This window comes from Carassius auratus, chromosome 1 (assembly GCF_003368295.1).
Source record: "Carassius auratus strain Wakin chromosome 1, ASM336829v1, whole genome shotgun sequence".
NCBI classification, from domain to species: domain Eukaryota; kingdom Metazoa; phylum Chordata; class Actinopteri; order Cypriniformes; family Cyprinidae; genus Carassius; species Carassius auratus.
In genome coordinates, this window is record NC_039243.1 from 7,043,881 (window position 1) to 7,063,759 (window position 19,879).

At 36.0% G+C, this 19,879-nt stretch overlaps 1 protein-coding gene across 1 annotated transcript in view; it reads right to left on the reverse strand.

Annotated features, from left to right (window-relative positions):
• The window catches only part of LOC113049880 (complement C3-like), a 52,913-nt gene continuing 33,034 nt past the window's right edge, over positions 1-19,879 (reverse strand). The window contains exons 23-40 of the mRNA XM_026212635.1: positions 16,739-16,942; positions 16,242-16,317; positions 15,957-16,116; positions 13,786-13,881; positions 12,932-13,088; positions 12,611-12,774; positions 12,356-12,514; positions 12,083-12,142; positions 11,184-11,274; positions 11,002-11,047; positions 10,632-10,722; positions 5,481-5,570; positions 4,906-5,011; positions 3,835-3,924; positions 3,539-3,619; positions 3,321-3,404; positions 626-761; positions 1-294 (exon numbers count right to left, since the gene is read on the reverse strand). Coding sequence (XP_026068420.1) covers positions 153-294; positions 626-761; positions 3,321-3,404; positions 3,539-3,619; positions 3,835-3,924; positions 4,906-5,011; positions 5,481-5,570; positions 10,632-10,722; positions 11,002-11,047; positions 11,184-11,274; positions 12,083-12,142; positions 12,356-12,514; positions 12,611-12,774; positions 12,932-13,088; positions 13,786-13,881; positions 15,957-16,116; positions 16,242-16,317; positions 16,739-16,942 — 2,033 coding nt within the window. The 3' untranslated portion in view covers positions 1-152. The remainder of the gene's footprint in view (positions 295-625; positions 762-3,320; positions 3,405-3,538; positions 3,620-3,834; positions 3,925-4,905; positions 5,012-5,480; positions 5,571-10,631; positions 10,723-11,001; positions 11,048-11,183; positions 11,275-12,082; positions 12,143-12,355; positions 12,515-12,610; positions 12,775-12,931; positions 13,089-13,785; positions 13,882-15,956; positions 16,117-16,241; positions 16,318-16,738; positions 16,943-19,879) is intronic.

Here is a 19,879-nt window from a genome sequence, read left to right on the forward strand (position 1 = left end):
GATCGTGCATGAAGATGTTCAAGTTTTATTATGGAATTACACCAGCATATTTTGGTGAAAACCATTATTATAAAGAACAATTTATTTAGAGTATGCAAAAGATAATGTTACATTTCTTTTAGTTAAGAAATTCTTGTTACGCTACTGTATATTTAAGTAGTACATCCAAAATTTAAGAGGCTGTTCTGGAGGTCAGTAATGCCGATGTATCGCTCCTTATGTTCTGGAATTTGGCTTTCTTCTCTTGTAGGCCAGTATTCAACCCAGGTCTGCTCTCCAAAAACATACTGCAGTCTAAAAACAACAGATGACACACTATGCAAAACCTATGAATCCATTTTGGTATAAATAATCATTAAAAAAAAATCATCACACTAACAGACACTTAAGCTGATGTTTAAGATTAATTTGGTTTTCATTGGTCTACGAAATGACTCGTGCAGCAATTCTACGTTAAAGTCACACTATATGAGGAAAATTCACATAGCGCTTTAGATAATTTCACTCTTTTACATTTTTTATTTTTATTTTTTATCCGATGATATGTTGCATGCTAAATTTACTGGGTTGTGGGTCCTTTAGTGTAAAAGCAGAATCCTGTAGATCAGTGAGTACTGACACATACCTTCCTCCCAGCTCTGGCAGGTCAACAGATCTCCCCATGATGAGGTACGACTTGCCTTTCACCAATCCTAAAGATTCTCTGCAACTGGGACGACCCAGGAATGGTCTCACTTTCCCCTCAGCATCCACATCAGTGCCTACAGCACAGAACAGGAGACAATTTCATCATGATGTCCCAAATGTCAGCCACATTTCAACAGTAATAAAAACATGCAATTCATTATACCTAAGTAAATGTGCTATCAAGGCCATTGTTCCACAAGGTGGTTATTGGTCATAATTTATCTAGAAAAATAGAGCCGATGCTGGGCTAAGATGACGCTTTCTAGAGCGCATGTGTCAATGCCTGCGTTCACCTACGCTATTAAAGGCGCAGGATTTTCATATAAAATATCCAAAAACAACTTGCACAGTGTGATATATTTCATGCAGTTGTGTACTTACGTTATCTCAAGAGATCCCAAGGATTTATAAATCCAGAGAAATTCCAATTTTAAATGATGGTTCTGCGCGATAGGCAGTGTTGTGCCAGTTCATACTTAAAAAGAACTAGCTCAAAGTTCAGTTCACACAGATGATAATGAACTAGTTCATGTTCATAGTTCTTTTTTTTTTAAATGAAATAAGTTCACATATCTAAAAACTAACTAGTTCACATTCATTTGTAAAATTCTTTTTAAGATAGGCCACTATCTTACTCAATAATAATGTTATTTCAACACAATATCTCGTTATTTCGAAATAATATGTGTGCGTGCATCTGTAAATCCGGTGACACGTGTAGTGTTTTCTCTAAAAGTGTCGACTCGGCTGCAAAGATGAAGTTGACGATCGCCATCTCCGTGTGAACGCGCTTATAGAGAGAAATGCAAATAAATAAGCCTAATGGATTACATAATCAGAGAGTAGCCTTTTTCTTTTTTCGTTTTGAATTATTTAGTTTAAAGACATTTCAAGCTTTGTGTATTTGATGTATTTGTCATGTCTGTGTGAGGCATACACAGTTTTGTTAAGTAAGGATGTGCTCTAGTTCACGTGCAATGCAAGTGAGCGCGTGGGCGCCTCCGTTATATTTGTTTCGTTGGCCTATTCATTAAATACAGGCAATTGGTTGATGAAAAGTTTATTAAAATTAAGATACAATTTATACAAAACTAAATTCACTTTAAAGAAAGGCTTTCTATAACAACTTCAACGTTCAAAATCATGTCTGACCCGCTCCATGTCTCATATTGCGCATTCTATCTTACTCGGTCGTGCTGTTCACTTTTCATAAATCAACATAAATGGGGAAAAAAAAAAATAACATTATAATATTTTAACAAATATGAAACGCACTTTTTTTAATGGCTACAACAGTATAGTATGCCTACATAGCCTACTCTCTATTTGTACAAATTTCTGCACATTAATTTAATTCTGAATTTTGCACACACAAGTTGAAAGGCATTTGTTCAAATCAAGTTCACGGATAATTGTGCGTACATTTATTAGCCTAATCATTATGATACTAAAATCCTAACAAATAGGCTATGCTATGTACAAAAAATCAGATGAGCCCATAATATGAACGGTTAAGCATTTTCCTCCCATAGAAAACCATTATATGAACGCTTAATGTGGCTTAATGCAGATTAGAATGTCCCCTTATTATGTCGAAATAACGAGATATCGATACTAGGCTACTGTGTCCACTGTGGTCTCCTTTTTGATCAGCGGAAACGATTTTTGCTAGTTTGGGATCTGACTGTCCAGCGTATTTGAAAAAGTTAAGCAAACTTTCCTGTCTTTTTGACATTTTTCCCCTGCGTGAAACAATTGAGGCTAACAGCAATCTCAACTAGTAGAACAAGCGCGCAAGTCATGTGTCTCAAACAGTATTTTTTTTTTTCATTTAGGCAATTAATTTTAGTGACACAGGAGGTGCCGGATCCAATGTCGGAGGTGACGGATCATGTTCCGGCTTAAATTAAGCCCTGTTAAACCTGACTTTTCAAATGAGCGTGAACGTGAACTGCGCGTGCTGTTCATTCCTGCCAGAGTGAGCGCCGCTCTCGTTCACGTTCATTGTATGAAAAGTGATTCGTTCAGTTCAGCGTTCGGCGAAAATATGAACGCATTCAGTGAACGTCGTTCATTGAACGCGTTCATGCACAACACTGGTGATAGGTTTCCATTTTTAAAAACTATGGCAACTCATGTGGAAAAAAATGCTGTTGTACAGTTAAACTAAATCCATTATGGCTGTCACGAATAAAATTAAATGAAGTGTTAACTGCAGCATTAAATTTAGATCTGCTCAATGTTGCACCATGATTCTTTTTCCGCGTATTTACAGCGTTGCGTATTATAACCAATCACACGATTCTGTTGAGCTTATGAAAGCAATGGCCATTTAGAAGAGTTCACATGAGTCATCACTGAAACGACTGAATTCTGCTGTCACACAAATTCTCTCATCATAAAGTGCAGATGTAAATACAGTTGAGGTCAAAAGTTTACATACACCTTGCAAAATCTGCAAAATATTAAATATTTTACCAAAATACGAGGGATCATATAAAATGCATGTTATTTTTTTTAATTAGTGTTGACCTTAATTAGGTATTTCACATAAAATACGTTTACATGTATATTCCACAAAAGAAGTGCCGGATGTATACTTAAGATGGACACAGATTAATAATGAACTGTACCTTCTCTCAGCATCTTCTCCACCCTCATTTCATAGATGTCAGAGTCCTGTTTCAGATCCATCCCCACCACTGTGACTTTATAAACTGTCAAACAGTCGTGTTATATTGGTGTTATATCAGAGCTGAGAGTAAACTGTCAAACAGTCGTGTTATATTGGTGTTATATCAGAGCTGTGATACTGGATCTCAATGGCTGAGAAAGGAGAACATGTGTTTACCATAATCCATGCCAGCTTCACAGGATCTATTGAAACGCTCCCCATCTCTGACATGATTCTTCTTCTGGTAACTGCAGTTCTCTGTGTTTAGATGTGAATTTTCTGATATTAATGGTCACAATCATAACAGACCAACAACACATTTTCCTCCATTCATAAAAAGTAAAAAAATACGTAAAAATGATTGTAAATAAATAAAATTAAGTAGAACACGAAAATGATTTGGCTCTTATGACAAGTTGTGAATGGCTTTATATAAAAATATCTGGGGAATAAAATATATATAATTGTAATACCTTCTGCACACAGGCACAGGTCTCCTTTACACAGTCTGTGTATCACAGCATCTGTTCTTTCAGGGTGGTAGAACTTTCTACAGCGTGCATCTGAAACACACATGCATTTAATTAAAGACGACTACACTGTAAAACGCAACAAGTAACTTAACTCAAACCACTTGAGAAACACAAGAACTACTACAACTGACTTGAAAAAAAATGTTTCTCTTTTCTTCAGCGATTCTGTTTGTTAACAGCAGCTGCTCATCACTAATTCACAATTATCACTCAATTAATCACTTAATTGCAAAGTTTTAAAACTTACAGGGTCTAAATCAAGGCAATCTGTTTACTCAAACGATTTGAGTTAAGTTAACTTGTTGGGTTTTACAGTGTGACTTCAGACTTCAAGTTATGTTAACTCAAACCACTTGAGGAAACCGATTGCCTTAAACCATTTAAGTTTTCAGAGAAAAGCCAGAGAAAAGACTAAGACAGAAGTCAAGGGTCAAGAGCCCAACTAAAGCAAACACTGATCTCTAACATGGTTACTTCAAATGAAACAATAAATCAACATCTAAACCTTAGTTCATTCTCAATAAGATCTTCTGTAGACGTCTGACAGAAATAAAGTCAGTCTGGTTATTAATAAGTGGAGCTGCTGATGCTGTTTGTGGGGTTGTTTAATCAGATCTTGAGAGATTTCATGTATTTTATTTCAGTTGATTTCATCTAAGGCTGTGTCTGAAGTCAGTTGTAGTAGTTCTTGTGTTTCTCTTTTCTTCAGTGATTCTGTTTGTTAACAGCAGCTGTTCATCACTAATTCTCAATCAGCACTTAGTTAATCACTTAATTACTTGAATGCAAAGTTTTAAAACTTACATGGTTTAAATCAAGGCAATCTGTTTACTCAAATGGTTTGAGTAAAGTTTACTTATCAGGTTTTACAGAGTACCAGAGCAACGTGTACAGATATATTCCTTGCCTTTTCCTTAATCACTGTATTATTATCATTTGCAAATCTCTTTTGCTAAATTATATATTTCAAGTGTTCATGTGAGAAGATGGGCAAGTGTGTTTGCAGCTCACCTGGTGAGTAATATTCATATATTGTGACTGCAGCAGGTTGTAGCAGACCAACATTATACAGCTGGTGCATTCTGAAGGAAATTACTTCTTTCTCTTTATGAGAAACCTATTAATACAGAAACAAATGCAAAATTATATTTTCCATTTAAGATTTTACAGTGGAAACTGCCCATGTTAATATTTGCATTAGCCTCAAATAATAATAATAAATCTAATAAAAAAAATAAAATATCTATAGTTGCATTTACACTGAAAAGATTTTTGTGTGCTACATATCTGACAGAAAACCTATAGTAAAAGGCTATATATTACATGTATACTTTATATTGTGCTTATAATATTATGTGAAATATGACTATATGTTGTCCACAATGTACTTAAAGGTGAACATGCAGTGACATGAAACTTTATTGATTTGCAGATAAAGCATAATGACATAATGAAGCACTTTGTCAGCTAATCAGAATGAAGAACTCAATATTTAATAGAAATATAAAACAATATCACATTTCCTGATCAAAAGAAAACATGATTGAATCTGTTTACGAAATCATCAGACAACAGTTTGCTGATACCTTATCTAAGTAGAGGATGAGGGATCCTCGCTCTGACAGAACTTCATTCATTTCAAATTTCTGAATGAATCTCTCCTTCCCTCTGGACAACTGAGGACAAGAACATAAGAAAACAAAAACCTCAATACATGACATGATCAAAATGCGCTATGTCCTTTCAGCAGATGAGTGTTAGATTTTAGAGCTAGGATTTTATACATGAGGTGACCGAGGGTAATTCAGGGGGTCAATCCCACATTGCAACATTGTTTCGGCCCAGATCCGGCCCACATCTGGCACCCGTGGAAAAATGATCTGGCCCACATGCAGCGTGGAATGATGGCACTTGGGCGGACCGCTCCTGTTTGCCAGATTTGAGCCACAAGCAGGCCATAGCAATGCCACATGTCAGCCAAGAGTAAAGAAATTAACCAGAAGTGAACCTTATTGGAGCCACAAAATCTGTGTATATATTAAATATGAAGTAATTTCAGCATTAATAAGCCTGTTAACAAGCAGAATCACTGAAGGAAAGAAGAGAACAGAAAAAGAGAAACACAAGAACTACTACTGACTTCTGTTTGACATCTACAAAAGTTTTTAGTGAGAATTAACAGAGGTTTAACTATAATGTGTGTCACCATAACAGTGATTAGTGTTCCCATTAGTTGCACACTTAACTCTTATACTATCTTATGTCTTTTTTGGCTGCTGTGACAGTGTGTTTGTTAAACACATTTGTGACATCAAAGAAAGCTAAAGTCAATTGAGGTCATGTGATGGTGGTCATCTGTTGATGGTTTTATAATCATCATGAAACAGGCAGATTTGCAATTTTTTAACAATTGTTTCATTAATATATTCACATCACAAACCCGGTGTTTCTGTAGCATGAGGTCCATCAATATTACAACAATCAAAAGATTTTAACAAGCACGAACAAGTCAGTCTATGATTGACTGACACAGACATCAACAGTCAGCACATGAATCTCAACAATGGTGACAATCAAATGTACCTTGCTGCAATGCATGCTAGGTACTAGCATAGTACAAAACTCCCAGCATGCATTGCAACATGAATAAATGATGCCGCTGAATTGTCCTATTATTTATTTTAATTCTTAATATTTTCTTATATTTTTTGCTGTAGTTTTTGTTGTGACTTAGTAGCTTTTCAGTGAAGTTCTGAATTGATCAGTTTATCTAAATATTTTTGATTGTCACCATTATTGTGTTTCATGTGCTGATTGTTTATATCTGTGTGTGACAGCAAAGGTTAAATATGTTGATTTCATGTTTGTTAAAATATTTTAACTGATTGTTATAATACTACTGGATCTCATGCAGCAGAAACACAGGGTTTGTAATATGAATGCATCATTGGAACAACAAAATTGTTAGATTAAAAAAACATAATTGAACCAGTGTACTTCATGATGATTATAAAACCATCAACAGATAACAGCCGTCACTTGATATCATGTCACTCTAGCTTTCTTTGATGCTGCAAATGTGGCTAACAAACACACTGTAACAGCCGCCAAAAAAAGACGAAATGTATAATAAGAGTTAAGAGCCCAACTAATGAAAACACTAATCACTGTTATGGTGAAACACATTAGAGTTAAACCTCTGTTAATTCTCAATAAAAAACTTTTGTAGATGTGTAACAGTAATAAAGTAAGTCTGGTTAGTAATAAGTGAAGCTGGTAAAGCTGTTTGTGGAGTTGTTTAATCCTCCTCTGCTGAGATCTCCAGAGATTTAATGTCTTCTTTTATCTTCAGTCGATTTCATCTAAGGTTGTGGCTGAAGTCAGTTGTAGTTCTTGTGTTTCTGCTCTTCTCTTTTTGTGTTCTCTTCTTTCCTTCAGTGATTCTGCTTGTTAAAAGGCTTATTAAGGCTGAAATACTTCATATTTAATATAAACAGATTTTGTGGCTCAGATAAGGTCCAGTTCTGGTTAATTTCTTTACTCTTGGCTGACATGTGGCATTGCTATGGCCTGCTTGTGGCTCAAATCTGGCAAACAGGAGCGGTCCACCCAAGTGCCATCATTCCACGCTGCATGTGGGCCAGATCATCTTTCCATGGGTGCCAGATGTGGGCCGGATCGGGGCCAATGCAATGTTGCTATGTGGGAATAGACCATGACAGAAAATCAGTGTGTAACTTCAACCTGACATAAAGAAAGCATGAATAAATCCTAAGATTTTAATTCACGTCTTATTAAGGAGGTTTAACCAATCAGAGACCACTTTGTCAGTGAAGGTGGGAAAGGACAATATGTGGTGAGTTAAAAACGTCCCAATCCCTCCTGTCAGAATGCGGAGTAAAGAAATTAATGCTTATCCTGAATCCAGACCCCAGCATCACTCTGATCCCAACAAACCGATTTTTTATTACTGATCTGCATAATTAATGTGGGTCAGGATTATAGGCAAAAAAATGAATTCTGGATTAATCTGGAAGAATCACTTCCCTGTTGACCGGGATCACATGTGAACCGTCACGCCACTAAAGAGCTCCATTCCTGTATTTGTTGTTTGAAATTCTTTATTCTTAAGTAACCTGCTCTGTCTTGTTTGTCAGCATGTTGTCTCTGTTTTCTTTGCTCTACAACGTTTTTCACTCCGTAAGAAAATGAACGTGTGGCATGAGAGCTGGAAGATACACTGGATGAGATGAAGCTCGATGCAGCACCAGATGCGTTCTCGACTTCAAGGCTAAAATAACTGCTACTTTCAGTAAGATTAAACAAAGATGAAAATGAAATAGTAGCAATTAAATTTTTTTTTCGGGTGCACCCGGGGTGGCCAATCAGATCTCTGGCTCTGCCACTGTGTTCTACGCTCAAAAAAATGATTTTTCAGTTTTGTTCACTTTACCTGAACAATTCATGTTGAATTAATGCCATTTTGGCTCTTTTTCATTTCAACATGATTGTGTCATGTTACACTGACTTAAAACTGTCACTCGTTGGTTTAACATGAAGTTTTAATTTTAAAATGACATGTTTCAATCACTTAGCTGAGTCAAACCATGTAAGTTTTAAAACTTTGCAATTAAGTAATTAATTGATTAACTAAGTGCTAATTGTGAATTAGTGATGAACAGCTGCTGTTAACAAACAGAATCACTGAAGAAAAGAGAAACACAAGAACTACTACAACTGACTTCAGACACAGACTTAGATGAAATCAACTGAAATAAAATACATGAAATCTCTCAAGATCTGATTAAACAACCCCACAAACAGCATCAGCAGCTCCACTTATTAATAACCAGACTGACTTTATTTCTGTCAGACGTCTACAGAAGATCTTATTGAGAATGAACTAAGGTTTAGATGTTGATTTATTGTTTCATTTGAAGTAACCATGTTAGAGATCAGTGTTTGCTTTAGTTGGGCTCTTGACCCTTGACTTCTGTCTTAGTTTTTTCTCTGGCTGTTATAACCATGTGATTTTAAAACATGTTTATTATAACTCAGAAAACCAGAGAAAATATTATCAGGTACTGGTTATTGTGCAGCTTACTGGTGATGACAATCATCAATTATGGGGCTGTTCAGAGTTTGAACTCTGACTAAATAGATGCTGCATAATTAGTTCATTTTATTATAATGGAAGCCATGCAAAGAGCCAGTTGTTTTGTTGTAATCAGTTTATATAAAATTAACAAAAAGTTTATGCACATACATCTTTCTTCTATCGCAGCAATTAGTCACACACAGATATCAATAATCAGGGGGAACTCCCAATCGAAAGATTGTGAGTTTGAGTCTCGGGCCGGCAGGAATTGTGGGTGAGGGGAGTGCATGTGCAGTTCTCTCTCCACCTTCAATACCACGACTTAGGTGCCCTTGAGCAAGGCATCCCACCCCCAACCGCTCCCCGGGCGCTGCAGCATAAAATGGCTGCCCACTGCTCCGGGTGTGTGTGTGTGTGTGTGTGTGTGTCTGTGTGTGTGTGTGTGGGCATGTTTCTGTGACATATCAGGACACAACTCTGTATAATGACATGGGTATGACACAGGTATTACAAGGAGAGGGTGACTTATGAGGACATAAGCCATGTCCCCATTTTTCAAAACGCTTATAAATCATACAGAATGAGTTTTTTTGAGAAAGTAAAAATGCACAAAGTTTCCTGTGAGGGTTAGGGTTAGGGTTAGTGAATGGCGATAGAATATACAGTTTCTACATTATAAAAACCATTACGCCTATGGGATGTCCCCACTTTTCACAAAAACAAACATGTGTGCGTGCGTGTACACTTTGGATGGGTTAAATGCAGAGCACAAATTCTGAGTATGGGACACCATACTTGGCTGAATGTCACGTCACTACACTGCTATCAGAATATGAACCTCAACAATGGTGAAAAAAAAAAAAAAACCTGCTGCAATGCATGCTGGGTATTATTATAGTACAAAACGAATCTATGGCTCCCAGCATGCTCTGCAGCATTTTTTTTTTATTGGTAACCATTGTTGAGGTAAATATTCTGATTATTGATGTCTGTGTGTGACTGTTTGACACCGTAGAAGACCAAACTCTTTGGAAAATCCTTTATATTAACTATTTGTCACAGAACCACTGCTTCTTAGAATCGCTTTTACTATACTATCTAACTAATTACCCAACACCCATTTCATCAGAGGTCACACTCCAAACAGTTCAATAATTCATTATCATCATCAATGGGTTAAGTTAAAAATGATAATGGAATTTTTCTGGGCTTTCGAGATACAACAAAAATGTTTTAGAAAAACACGGTTATAACAGCCAGAGAAAACACAACAACTGAAGTCAAGGGTCAAGAGCCCAACTAAAGCAAACACTGATCTTTAACATGGTTACTTCAAATGAAACAATAAATCAACATCTAAACCTTACCTTAACAGCAGCTGTTCATCACTAATTCACAATTATCACTCAGTTAATCATTTAATTACTTAATTGCAATGTACAGCTTCTTTTTCTGAACTCAACTGAATCATGTTAAATGAACACAAATATTTCAAGCTGGTTGAACATCATCCATTGTTGTTAAGATAATGTGGTGTAATCACGTGGAACCACTGTCCACGATTAAATCATGTTCAACCAATGTGTTATTTTTTTGAGTGTATATACAGATGTGAATCATCAGTTTATCATCACAGTACCTCTTTAAGATCATTTTCTTCAACAACAAATCCAGTCGGTAAACCAATATCCAGAATAGTCATGGTGGCATCAGATTTGCCACTTTTGTAGCTGTGAAGATGGAGACCAAGAGCAGACTTTATTAACTGGTTTTATAGTTTTGCATCATCTACTCAGTCTGCGTTTAAAGCTGTTTTCACACTAGAGCTTTTGGTGTAAACCTGAGTTTGTTTGACCTTAGAATTATTATATTGTAGTAACAAAGAGCTGCTCGCCTCTGAATAAACTGTCAGTTGCATCTGTGCAAGTGTGAGAACATCTTAAATCATAAATTGCAGATACAAATAGTTTATTGGCCTAATAATAAACGTAGGATTTTTGTTTACATACTAGAAATCCACAGTGAGCATGTATGTTTCAATGGCTCCTTGTTTTGCTAAAGTAAACAAAAAAGTTAAAAATCAATAAAAAATTACAATCAAAAAGCAGCACATAATGAAGTGTTTTGGAGGTTTTATTTTAGCTTTGAATGTATGGAAAGTGCCACAGAAAGAGCATGAACTCAATCTTACTTTCTTTGTCTTTCTCCATTTTAACAGTCAGATCAAAGAAAGTACAGTCAGATTTCTTCTCAACAGGTCTGGCGTAGTACATCGTCAGAACCTGAAAACAGCCGAACGTCTCAGATATTCACACGCTTTAAAGGGATAGTTCACCCAAAAATTCTGTCATTAATTACCCTTATGTCGTTCCAAACCAGTAAGACCTTTGTTAATCTTCGGAACACAAATTAAGATGAAATCTGAGAGCTTTCAGACCCTGCATAGATAACAACTAAATGGAAACATTTTACAGCCCAGTAAGGACATCGTTAAAATAATCAATGTGACATGAGTGGTTCAACCATAATTTTATGAAGCTACGAGAACACTTTTTTTTATGCGCAAAGTAAATAAAAATAACTTTAATTTAACTTTATTCAAAAATGTCTTTTTTTACATTACGTCCCCTTGGAATTATAAGGTTCTATCTGACATTTTTGTCAAATTTGAGTTATTCCCATATTGTTATTCTGTGACAACATATTTACATTTTGTGATAGATTTTGTTTATGTTGTATACATAATTATGGGATTTTTATTCAAAAAAAAAAAAACAATAAGGTTCTATCTAAACAGTCGAATGGAATGCAAAAACTTTAAAGCTGAATATCTCAAAACTACACGGAATGGAGATAGAACCTTATAATTCCAAGGGGACGATTAGTCTTTGCTGTACATTCACAACAGTACCATGACACAGTTTATTATTTTTGTTTTCTTTAAAATCAAAAAGTATTCTTGTAGCTTGATGTATGTTCCGAAGATAAATGAATGTATTATGGGTATGGAATGACATGAGGGTGAGTAATTAATGAGTAATTGTCCCTTTAATCTTGCTGTTGACTGTATAAACACTCATGAACACTCACTGAGAGAGTGGCTCTTCCAGTTCCTCTAGCAGTTACAGTGAACTCATGTTTTATGTCCACCTGTTGAGTGAATGCAGACGTACTTGAGTCATCAGAATAATCAAATGAAACAGAGACACCTGAAGATTTAATTGATTAAACACTATTGACATGAAAAATATGAATGACAAACCACAAAACTCCCATAATTATTTATTTAATATCATACCACAAAAACTTTCAACTGACACAAGCAGCAAACAGTTTGAATCTAGTAGATGAGTTATTCCTCACCTTGTGTGACCATGTAAGATGTGCATTGTCTTTTTTGATAGTATATCTGACAGGTTTGCTTCTTCCTGCTACAGACAGCTCCACTTCCATATTGAAGTTTTGTCGGTCCTTCACCTGTGTGCGATACTCTGCCACGGCCTGGAACACCATGATGGTCGCCTAGAAAAGACAGAAAAGCATTTAAATCCTGTCCTGCAGTTTCAGTCCTGCACTTGTTCTGCTGTCTATCAGTCAAATGATGAGGTGTTAGTGAACCTGTGTGGTGCCAGATCCTCCATAGTGAGACTGTTGTCTGGCCAGCCAGTGCACTGCTTCTCCTGCTTTATCAAAGTCTTTTGCCTTCACAAGCGCCAGCACAGCATAAGCCGTGGCCTCTAGTGAGTGATGATGCTGTCCAGGGACAGTCCAGGACCGACCGGCTGTTTCAAACACAACACAGCAATAGAAACAGGATTGTCTCAAGCAGCTGTCATTAAACCACAAAACATCTGTAATTCTTCTGTTATTTACATTTGGGTCGGAGTGAGCACTGTTACAAAGTACATCTCTTTTTGATGCCTTGTTGACTTGACTGACCTTCTTCTTGTGAGGAGTGTCTCATCAAAATGTCTTTATTGAGTTTGTTCTCATTGGCCATGGCATATGATGTCATCGCAACAGCGTAAGGATTGGTCAGTTGTGGAAGTCGACCTTCTAAGAAGACAACAGCCTTCCTGATACTTTCAGGCAGACTCTATAAAAGTGTGAAAATTAAAAAAAATAAATAATAATAATAATAATAATAATAATAATTTATTATATCTGCATCCTTCAACATTCAGCGTAGTCAACTGTTAAAGGAACAGTTCACTCAAAAATTAAAATTCTGTCATTTACTCACTCTCAAGTCGTTCTAAAGTGGTTTGAGAAGAAGATATTTTCAAGAAAGTTGGTAACCAAATATGTGCCCTTTGACTCCCATAGTATGGAAACAAAATACTATCGAAGTCAGTAGAGACTAAAACCTATTTGGTTACCTTCATTATTTTTTTTTCAGGTTTGGAATGACATGATAGTGAGTAAATGATGACAGACGTCATGAATGGACTATTGTGTAAACTCCTGAAGGTTCATGTGTGTTGTCCACTGATCTGTATAATGACTGGATTGCTCACTGCATGTGCTGCCGTTAGGCGATGAAGACATCGTAAGTGTTTGAGCGGCACTGTTGCTATTCCCCACCGAGAGAGAGCATCAGACAGCCACTGACCTAAAATCACCTAATTTTGCACTGTTTTTAGGATATGTCTATGTGAATTAATTGTTACTTCAAATGTAATCTGTAATGTTAATGGTCTTTTCAGGAAGGATAAGCCATGTATTAGAGTTGGCTTACTGTACGAATAAAAACAATATTACAGACCTGCACGTGGTGAAACAAATTCACTTACAGAAACTGATCCAGCACAGATCTCTCTGGGCTCTTGCATAGCAATCACAACAAAGGCTGTCAGAGAGGCATCGGCATCTTTGCTCTCTACGCCACCCTGGACAAATAAAGCACAAATAAACTAGACTATCACAAAAACAGTCAGATTATGTGTGTGTGCGAGAGAAAGAGAGTTGTGTATGTCAGAGAGAGAGAGAGAGAGAGAGTGTGTGATTATTAATGTTAAAATGTCTTGTGTTTTTGTATGTGCATGGGGTAGCGTACTCAAAAGAAATGTGTGTGATTGTATATAATCTTTAATGCTGAAAAAATTGCTTATAAAGAAATCTTTGATGCATGCGAATAGATCTAAACGCAAAGCTGCATTCAGTTTTTTTCAATTTTTTTTAATTCATTTCCACACTTCACTTTAACCGTGAGAGTCTTAATAGAGTTGTTTTAACTGAGCAGGGGCAGTTCTGAATTTGGAGGGCATTTTCGTTCATTTTGATGGCATTTTGAAGTCCCTGTTAGATGTAAACTCTGAGTGATCAACATTCAATTAAAAGACATTTACTCTCTTCTTCCACAAACAATTATCTGGCAAACAATTGGGTATCAGTTACATTTTTATCCCTGATCCCTCCCAAAAATAAAATTTGCCAGTCAACTTAAACATAACTGCCTAATCAAAGGCTCCGGACAGCTTACCTTTCACATGGCTCAAAAATGCATATGGTCACATGATGAAAAAGCAGACTTCAAAGTTAGGCTGTTAACTATAAGTGAAGTGAAGTGACATACAGCCAAGTACAAAAACAAGTACAAGTTCAGAAACCTTGTCCTCCCTGATCTTGCACAACATCTGTGCAAGAAGGCTTACTGTGGGAAACGCATACTTGTCCAAGGGTGCCCTCGGTCAGGGAGTAAAACAACTGGCAGTAGGAATTCTCTGAAGAGGCAAACAGGTCTACCTGAGCATCTCTGAAGCATTCCCAAATCAGAGGAACCGACTGGAGGTGGTGTCTCCATTCCCCTGGGTGAGACTGCTAACATGAAAGCTCATCGGCTGCACAATTGAGCCTGTCCAGGATGTGAATGGCATGAAGCAACCTCAGATGCTTCTACTCCACAAGAGGACATGTGTTGTCTTAAAAGGGGATATGTACCGATACTCAAAACCATGATCAGCAGTGCAGCGATTGGCTGGTGGCAAGACGGCAATGTAATGACGTCATATAATTTAAAACGACACCTGAAAAAAACTTGACAAATTTCTGGACTTTTATAAGGAAACAGCCAAGCAAACAAAACTACATAAATGTTATAATAGATACATGAAACAGATAATAGATACATGTTTTTATTTATTAGAATTTTTTTCATGATTCCCAATTATTTAGATTCGCAATTTATAATAGTTGTGCAGTCTTTACATTTTTATTTGAATGTAGAAATTATCTATTCATTTCATTTTATATTTGGACAGATTTGTTACGTGACAGCATTAATGAAAGTTTCTTAAGGGTCAATATCATGTTATCTGCATCTCCTGCGCTCCATCAAGCCACTCTAATAATAGCAGTCATCACTCAAAATAATGCATGACTCTATTATCTGTATAGCATGTGTGTACGACTCTAATACAATTATGAAGTAATACTTTTATGACAAATAAATATTTCAGTGAGTAAAACTGTCTGTGTCTATAGTAGGCTGTTATGGACTACACAGCATTTTTATATTATTTTTAAATAATTTTTTTAATGATTATTATTTTAAATTATTGTCCCTGGATCAGTATGATACTCTTGTAATAAAGTAGCGGTGGTAGCAGACATATTTTGAGTATCAGTTCTGGTTGAAAAGAAGCGATCTAATCCTTTTTACATGAAATAAGCTGCTCCCGAGCAGGTTGAAGCTTACGGACCTGTTGCTATGACAGCAGCTCCGGGATGAGCTTCGAAGAACCAAACGATCCAAGATCACGCCAAATCGTCAACAATCAAATCCAGCTAACTGAGTTAGCGACGTACGAATAACGGGCCCCTAGTCAGCACATTGTTATATTTTGTTTGTTTGTGCAGTAGATAATATAATGCTTTACTACTTGGGACCACAGTGAAATAAATCACTGGCTCAGGTTCTTTCCATCTTTTTTTTTATGGACACATTTAACAACATTCAACTTACCACCATCTCTTTCTGAATTACAGCTGAATCCTCTTTAAAGGAGCCGTCTTGTGTTTGTTTGTTGAGAATCAGCCACTTGAGGGCGCTGCAGATCACATTTCTCTCTATATTAACAAGGTTACTGGCCATGGCGAAGACTTTGGCCACATATGCTGTCAACCTTTAACAGATTTAAATTATAATTATTATTTATATTACAAATAATCTTAATGTAATATAAAATGTAATACAGGAGAAAATAAGCATGAAACATAAAGTCAAGTAACGACATTAGAATGACTCTACCATGTGCTGCTCGGCCTGTCTGTCCATGCAGCATAGGATCCATCTGTTTTACGGTAACCCAGCTGCCGCTGATAACCTTTATACAAAAAAAAAAAAAAAAAAAGGACAAAGAAAGGATCTTTATGTTTTAATTATCTGGTATTTTTTCAGCTTTTGGTCTGAAGTTTTCAAGGGTGCATCTTTGAGAGTACTTTACAATTTTATTCAAAATAATAGTCAGATTCTTTATCAATATGTTTTATTTTATTTATATTTATTTATTCTTTATTCATTTATATGGCACTTTAAACAATATGGAATGTTTTAAAGCAGCTTCACAAGATATCATTTGATTCAATGATGGAAACAGAGATCATTTCTGCCGTAAAGACAATAATATTGTCATTGTTCAGCTGAGGTCAGTTTAGTGTTGATTCGGTTCCATTCAATATCAATAATCAGTAATATTGTTGAATATTTAGTAATCGTGAGTTATATATCTGTTGTGTCCTGCTGACCTGTGTTGATATAGTTAACAGCTTCATTTCGGCGCTCCATGCCAACAGTCTCCCACTGACTGGTGCTGTCCAGATAATGAGTGGCAATGACAGGTAGAGTCATTCTGATCATGTTTTCCTCTCCACTACCACTGGGCTGGACAATAAGACGACCCATGAAGTCTCCACTGATGGCTTGCTCAACTGTCTGAGCGATCTCTTCACCTGGAGGAAGAGAATTCAAGAGCATCATCAGTGCATTTTAACCAGATGTGCCAAAGTAATGAACTCAAGATGGTGCAGGTGATATATGGTTATGATAATAATCAATAGACTAATCAATATGGTGATTATTTCAATATTGGATGTCTCAGTACAGACAGCAGCAAACAAAGTGAAAGATGATTTGAGCTGCTGCTCAACATTCAAATACTCAGCTGGTGCTTGCTGTAGCAGTTGAAGCGCGCTTTAGAAATCATCTGAAATCAACAAGACAAGTGAATGCTATTAATAGGAAAAATGAAGCATTTTAAATGCCACTCACTTCTGATGCCTACTGGTCAAAACCGTGTAAATCACCCCCCCCACACACACACACACAAAAAAAGACCAATATATGCATAAAAACAGCTTTTACAAAACCATTGCAAGTGTTTTATGGAAAGTATAATCATTATCAAAAAAATAAATAAGGTTCTCGCAGACCCACTGCTGGCAAATCAATATGCTACTTCTTTTCTCCCCAGTAAGGTAGGAAGTTAAATCAAATTAAATATAGAGGATGTTAACTGTGTCGAGATGATTGACAGACCAGTTTACAGTGACAGGGTGTGTGTGTGTAACTGTGCATCAGAGCGATCTGTAAACCCAGCTAGAAATTTTTTCATGTTCTGGGAATGTTTTCAGCAGCAAGTTTTATTTTAGTTCCCAGAATGTTCTTTTAAAAGGTAGGATAACATTCTCCGAAAACATTCTAAATATGTGTATTGATAACATTGTTACAACATTATCCTCTAACATTCTTATAAAGCTTCCCATCATACTAGATGGGGCTCAGAAGTAAATGGTGGTTGAAAGTGAAAACCCAACCTTTGTTTGATGTCAAACCCCAGCGTAAATAACTTCAAAAACAGTATTACCAATTTCACTTTTTTATAAACAAGATTGACTATTTCTGTCATAAATGTAAAAAAGTTATTATACAGATTAACAGAGGTGTTGATGGTTTATTGAAAATAATAGTTTAGTTTGACGTCACCATTATGGTGATCAGTACATAGGCAGTATGACTCTTTTCAATGTTACTTTTTGTTAAACTGCTGTAACTATATTTGTTACAGCAAAAAAGGTGAGAATTTAAAAACCTCATCAGGTGATGATTGTAACAATCTGTCAAACTGGTTTTATCTGGAGTATAGTCTATGCTGTTAATTTACTGTAAGTGACTATAGCAAATGTGTTGCAACACATAGGATCCTACAGATTTATATCATATATAATTTTGTCTATTCTTTTTAAATTACTTTTTTCATGAACCTCTTTGTAACCCAGAATGCTTAGCTACAAAGGCCTCAATAATTAGTGTATGGATCTCAAAAATGGTGACATGCTTCATGCCGCAATGCATTCTGGGTGCCATGGATGAGTTTTGTATGATGTACCCAGAATACATTGCTGCATGAAGCATGTCAGCATAGTTGAGAGTCATACACTGAATCTTGATGTTTGTGTGACAAAGACAAAAATCTATTTCCTGGAATTCTTGAAATTATCTGCTTTAAATTTAGCTGGATCTCAGGCTGTTGACCCACTGAGTCACTTCAATAAATAATACCAACTAACACCATACATTAGACTGGGTGAAACCATGTAGTGTCAACTAAACAACTAAAAGCCAACACTTACCACCATTATGGTGACATCAAATCAAACTATTACTTTGAAACAGACATCAACATCTAAACCTCTGCTTAAATCTTACTTAGAATGTTAGGGGATAATGTTCTAATATTGTTATTAATAAACATTTGTATAATGTTTTTAGAGAACGTTATCCTATCTTTTGAGAGAATGTTCTGGGAACAAAAATAAAACTACCCACTAAAAACATTGTTAGAACAATGGTAATGTTCTTAGAACATTTTTAGAACAAAAAATTCTAGCTGGGTAAGGCACAACTGTATGACGTTGATAGTATGTCCCAAAGCTTGCCTACTCTTCTACTTCACACTCAAAAGTGTGTACTTTTTTATCTCCAAAAGAGTACATACTTTAAGGGCATAGTGTAAGTAGACACATTGGGATGCAGCACAGCTTCGAACCACATATTCAGAACTAAAGATTTTGAAGCTTCATGAAGCAGTGCTTCCAAAAGTGCCCATCACTAGGGAACTCTATTGCATGGTTTGCCTTATTTATTTGTAAATAAATAACCAAAAGACAAGTTGTAAGCTAAGCATTATGTTTAACAGTCTTACGCTTGTATGCAAGGGCTGAATACTCAGCCTATTAGAGTTTTCTATCACTCCTGAAGGTAAAGCAAACATTGAGACTAATGGATTTATTATATAAAAATAAGAGTATATGTCAATTATTAAATTACTTTAAATTCTGTTATTTTGCGGTTCACATGACTCTTCGGAGCAAGAGCAATACATATATCTTAGCAAAAGATATGCTTGTTTTTTTGTTTTGTTCTGTCCTGTCCTTTTTTATTCTTTCTGTGTGTGTGGATATATGCATGTCTGCTGATGCAGCAGTTTATATTCTTCCTCTCAGTGACATTCATCAAACACATTATATTACGATGCTAAACTCTCAGAGAGTTGTGATGACAGACACAGTCTTAATAGTTTTTACAGCACAAGTACTTTATAATTTAAGCGTGTGGAACAAAACTCATCATAATAGTCATCTGCGAATAGTAAGACAATTCTCAGATAACTATTATGATGAGTTTTGTTCCACTCGCTTAAATGATAAAAGTGCTTGCGCTGTAAAAACTATTAAGACTGTGTCTGTTCCCCGAATAGTGAGGTCAAAATATAATGTAGGATCCAGAAAAAATCTTATCGTAATTAAATCAGAAAAATGTAAAGTAAATGAACAAAAACAATTTTTAAAGTTTGGGCTCATAAATATTAGATCACTCACACCAAAAGC